At 33.9% G+C, this 5,603-nt stretch overlaps 1 protein-coding gene across 1 annotated transcript; it reads right to left on the reverse strand.

Moving 5' to 3' along the window:
* Window positions 1-4,204: 4,204 nt before the first annotated feature.
* On the reverse strand, window positions 4,205-5,164 carry LOC114922218 (olfactory receptor 8G1-like). Its single transcript, XM_029283000.1, has one exon. The coding sequence runs from the start codon at window positions 5,162-5,164 to the stop codon at window positions 4,205-4,207; it is 960 nt and encodes a 319-aa protein (XP_029138833.1).
* Between the last annotated feature and the right edge of the window lie 439 nt (window positions 5,165-5,603).

Raw genomic sequence — 5,603 nt, forward strand, 5'->3', positions numbered from 1 at the left:
AAGTTGCGTGCCCTCTCTGAGGGGGCCAAAATTTCGCCCCCTATAGACAGCGATGGAATCAGCTGACTATGCCGAGGCGCCGGCAACCACAGCCACTCGGTCTTGGAAGGGTTGAGTCTGAGTCTGTTCCTCCCCATCCAGACCCGTACGGCCTCCAGGCAACGGGCCATCACGTCAAGGGCATCGTTGGGGTGACCTGCTTTGTATACATTAGAACTATGAATCTACAATTGGAGATAAAGCTGAGAAAGAATAACTGGTCCTTGCTAGAATGGAACACAAACATGGGTTTAGTTTTCTTTTCTTTTTTTATATAATATTTTATTAGTTTTTTATATTTACAATTCATAGGTGCTTGGTAAACAATGTGTTGTCTGAGTCCATTTGTTTTACTTAATAATACACATTAAATTCCTAATCTCTACCCCATTTCTCTAGCCATTGATAAAATATGTCCCATATTTGAAAATATTCTGTATTTTCTTTTTCTTTAATCTTCAGTGTAAGTCTATCCATTTTGGCACAGTCCAGTATTTTTTTGATTATCTCTTCTTCAAATGGTGTTTCTTCATTTTTTCAGTGCTGAGTAAATACAATTTTTGCTGCTCTTAATATATGCAACATTAGATATACATTTTCTTTATCATATTTTTCCAATATTATAATAGAAATAGTTCTGGTTTAAAATCTACATGTTTTCTTAACATTTTTTCTAACCAAATATGTATTTTTATCCCAAAAATTTTTGCTTTAGGGCATTCCACCAAAGATGATAGTACGCGGTTTTTGGTTACATTTCCAAAATTACTAGACATGTTTTTAAACATTTTTGCTAATCTCGCAGGTGGTAAATGCCATCTATAAAACATTTTATATAAATTTTCTTTATAGGCAGTTGCCATTGTCAATTTATCTTTTCTTTCCCAAATATTTTGCCATTTTTCTAATTCTGTATTATGCCTGATTTTTTTTGCCCAAAACATGAGTTTAGTTTTCCATTCCAGTTGCTTCAGTCTGAATTTTTCAGCTTTCAGATGATAACGTATGAATCCTATTTCAGTCTTTGTCCCTTGTGCTGGCAATAGTTGTTTTAAGAGCATTTTAACATTTTGGCAACCAGATTTTTTCCAACCAGTGTCTTCTTTGGCAAGATAAACAGTATACAGGTTTGATTTAAAAAAAAATTCAAGGAGCTATGATTGGAATGTCGAGACCCATTTTCAATTGTGCCTGGGTGTTTCAGAATCAACATCCAGATTTTTTTTTCTTTATCAATTGTAATTTCAGTCTATTTGAAATGCTGTTTATAACCAGAGTCATTATAGAATCAGGTTAATTCAAGTGTCCTATGTGGTGTTTCATGGATCTTTTTCCACCATGAGCCATTCTCTATCACTTTACCATGCACAACAATTTTAAAGATATCCCAAACTTTGAAGAACAATCTTCAAATTTCTATTTGTTGGGGGGGGTTGGGGGGGGAAATCTGCCTTTTGTTGATAATGATATTGTTCCCACATTTCAAATTTCCCAACAAGAAATTATCAGGATGTACTTTCTGCATCTGTTTTATGCTTCTCCCACTCCCCTTTCACTGACATTGGTACAGATGCATAGTTAGAAAGTAAAATTGAACCAATACAACAATTTTCTACTTCATTTACTGTCTAGTGTGATAGAAAATTGCCCATTCCTGAAGAAGTTCCATGTGAAGGGGATAGAGGATATACTATTGTCTGCTGGGATTAATGTTCACACTTATATCCGCTAAATGCATATATAAAAGGCACTACACTGCACTACAACTTGCAACATCTTGAATCCCCAGAGACCCATGCACGGGTCCTTTTTGTAGACTTCAGCTTAGCATTTAGTACTATCATTCCAGAAATTCTTCACTCTAAACTGATTCAGCTAGTTGTGCCTGCCCATACTTGTACATGGATTATAACCATTTGGACAGATAGGAAGCAACAGGTGAAGCTAAGAAAAATCCCATGAAATACCCCGACAATTAGCACAGGTGCCTCTCAGGGCTGTATACTCTCTACAATACTCTTTTCTCTATATACCAATGAATGTATGTCTAAGAACCCCTCTGTTAAAGTATTGAAATTTGCAGATGATACAACAGTCATTAGTCTCATTCAAGATGGTGGTAAGTCTGCATAAAGTTGGGAAATTAAACAATTGGCCCTGTGGTCCAGCTGAATCAATCTGGAGCTGAAAATGCTTAAAACTGTAGAGATGAGAGGGATTTTAGGAGGAGCCTTCCTATTCTACCACTTCTTACTATATTAGATAGCACAGTATCAATAGTGGAGTCCTTCAAGTTTTTAGGTTCTATTTGAAATGAACATCTAACATTAGAACCATCATTAAAAAGCCACAACCAAGAATGTTCTTCCTGCATCTCATCTTTCTGCAAATCAGAAAGTTCATACTGTCCCAGGAGCTGCTGATTTGCTGAGTTTGTCATTTGTACTTCTATAACTGTCTGGTTTGGTATAGGACAGGTACAGACATCGAAATTTCATAATAAAAATGTATTATTCAAAAAATTATGTATTTATTAAATTTAAATGCCGACCATTTCACTATTGAACAATTCTTTTTTTAAAAAAAGGAGAAAAATAATTAATTGAAAAATGTTTCAGTTGAAACAATCAATAAAACACAGCAATTCTAAAGGGAGATGTGTCCTTGCCCTTCCATGTTTTAAATTGTACTACAAAATAAGCTGCTGGTAATGAATAAAGTCTCCAAATAGCATAATGGCAGTTCTAGAAGTAGCTGGTTTAACCAATGGACTTATGGCATAGATATACAGAGGAGGATAAGTACAAAGGGACATGTTATCAGGCAAAGCTTGATAAAAGTATGTTTTTATGTTGGATACATTTACAGTTATTGCATATGCAGACATGGTACACTCAGGTTCTATGAACTTAAAAACACAGGATCAATTACTTAATGGAAGATGGAATATAGCTGATTTACTTAAAAATAGATCAGATCTCAAGAAGGAAGGAGGAACATCAAGGAAAAAAATGAATTTGAAGTGCTAATACAAATCAAAACACTTACTAGGTTGTAAATACAAACTTTTATTTAGACTTGACACGGAACAAAAATTACAATAAAATGCATAAAAATTTCAAAGAAATAGTTACTATACAATAGTGGGAAGAATGATGGACTAAATCTATACAATTTACACTGTTGTAAGCTAAAGAAAAATTGGTATAAAATGTGTTATTGATGGTATACTACCATCATCTATCAATATTATCTAAGATAGGTAAATCATACAGCAATAGATGTTGGAAATGCCAGGAAATAAAATGAACATGTGGTATATAAATGTGGTGTATAAATAAAAATAATGCAAAAGTTACACATAACATGATGTTTTAAAATTTAAATTTGAAATGAAATCACAACTTTTTATTAGAAATAATCAACAAGAAACATAACAACTAAATGAGATATATGCTTACAGTAGTGAGAATAATATTTGCTCAACACTGGAAGAAAAAGCCAATTCCAACAAATTAATTTATTAGGAACTCAAACTTAAAGAATATGTAGAATAGTTTACTAGGCTTTAAAAATGTGCCTATTCTGAGTATTGCCAATACCATTACTTCTAATGATTGTAATAAAAATATATTGTACAAAATAGTTGATTTTTTAAAAATTAAAATAAACTGCTGAGGTTGACTTCCTTCCTTTTTTACATATGCTAATTTACAATATTTTATAAGCATTTAGAAACCAATAGGTAGATGATTGTATCTGCCATGATGCATGATATATTGTACACAGGAGAACAACTCTTGTGCAAATTTAGTTAAACTTCTGGTATGTATACCCTCTATTATTGCTGTTGTTGCAAAACTAATAATTCTATTTTGCTAATACAGGCAAATTTATTTTACAATCCTGAAACATAAAATTGCTGATTCTTTTATATTTGAGCAATTTATTTCCAAGCTGAAAAGAAAAGTCAATGTGTAAAGTTCAATGTAACAATTATAAAACTTCATGGGAGAATAGATAGTAAACATCACTCCAACCATCAGCTTCTTTGCAGTCCTAGAAGAAAAGGAAACCTCAAATATAGATTAGCAGCTTTGATTGGAAAAACATGCTTGAATCTGGTTTAGCAACTACATTCATCACTAAAGGCAAGGAAAGAATTCTATGGATATTTTCCCAAAGCATATGAACATTTTCTAAACATTCGCCTTAAGGATTTATGAACTTCTTTATTTCTTAAAGTATAGATGAGAGGATTGACCAGAGGAGTTAGGATTGTGTAAAAAATAGAGAAAATTTTATTGAGATGTTTCATAGTGGGGGAATCTCGGAACATATAGACAATGATTAATGTGCCGTAAAAAAGACAAACCACCACGAGATGAGAGGAGCAGGTTGAAAAAGCTTTTTGCCTTCCAAGGGTAGATTGAGTTGTTATGATGCTGCCAATGATGAAAATGTAAGAACTGAAGGTCAGTAAAAATGGAGGAATGGTAAAAATGAAGGACAAGAGAAGAACAATGAGTTTAAATAGTGTCGGGTCCCTGCAAGTCAGTTTTTCCAATGGAGTTAAGTCACAAATGTAATGATCTATTATATTGGATCCACAGAAAGAAAGTTGGGCTAGCAGAAACACAACAATGCTATTAACTATCAAACCATTTATCCATGCCCCAGCCATAAGCTGGAAACAAAACTTCCTGCTCATAATAGAAGCATAAAATAAAGGTCTACAAATTGCCAAGTAACGGTCATAAGACATTGCTGCAAGGAGAAATGTTTCTGTTGCTATGCAACAGCTAAAGAAAAAATACTGGGTTAGACAACAACTTACAGTTATTATTCTGTCTCCAGTAAACAAAGTGGCCAACATTTTTGGCAAGATAGTTGAGGAATAGCAGGTTTCAAGGCAAGACAAATTCCCCAGAAAGAAGTACATGGGGCTGTGAAGGTGTTGGTCAGCTACAACTAACATAATGATGAGAAGATTCCCAGTTACTGTCACAAGATAAATCACCAAGAAAAGCATGAAAAGAAAAGGCTGTAGTTCACCAGGATTTCCCAAACCTAAGAAGATAAATTCGGTGATGGCTGTCTCATTTTCTTTTTCTGCAACTAACATTTTTTTCAGTTCAGCAAATATCCAAAAATAAGAACATAATCAGGAAATCATGCAATTGTATCCTCCGCTGGATCAGTTATAATTAGAAATCCCAACTTTATTATTCAGAGTGACCTTACTCCATTTAGAACCAACAGTCTCATCCAAAATGAACCACCAGGGCTGTGTTATCTCTCCCTTTTTATCTAATGAATGAAAATTTCACAAGGATTGGTATAGGAAGGAAGCACTTTCCAACAGGTTTTGTCCAGCTATCAGTCTTGTTACCAGAAGCTCCATCTTGTGGTGAAACATAGATTACAAGAACTATTCTATCCATCTCTTTTAAAGTCTGAAACACCTGGAGACCCTGCCAGTAAGTGCATACTGCTTTGTACAAGGGATTATTATGTTATTATGAATTTACTTGTCACAAGTGATTTTCAACTCATAGGTATCC

Source organism: Protobothrops mucrosquamatus, unplaced genomic scaffold, assembly GCF_001527695.2.
Source record: "Protobothrops mucrosquamatus isolate PMUCROS unplaced genomic scaffold, P.Mucros_1.0 scaffold7, whole genome shotgun sequence".
NCBI lineage: Eukaryota > Metazoa > Chordata > Lepidosauria > Squamata > Viperidae > Protobothrops > Protobothrops mucrosquamatus.

Coding starts and splice junctions, on each gene's coding strand:
- LOC114922218 (XM_029283000.1), bottom strand. CDS start 5,164: ATGTTAGTTGCAGAAAAAGAAAATGAGACAGCCATCACCGAATTTATC.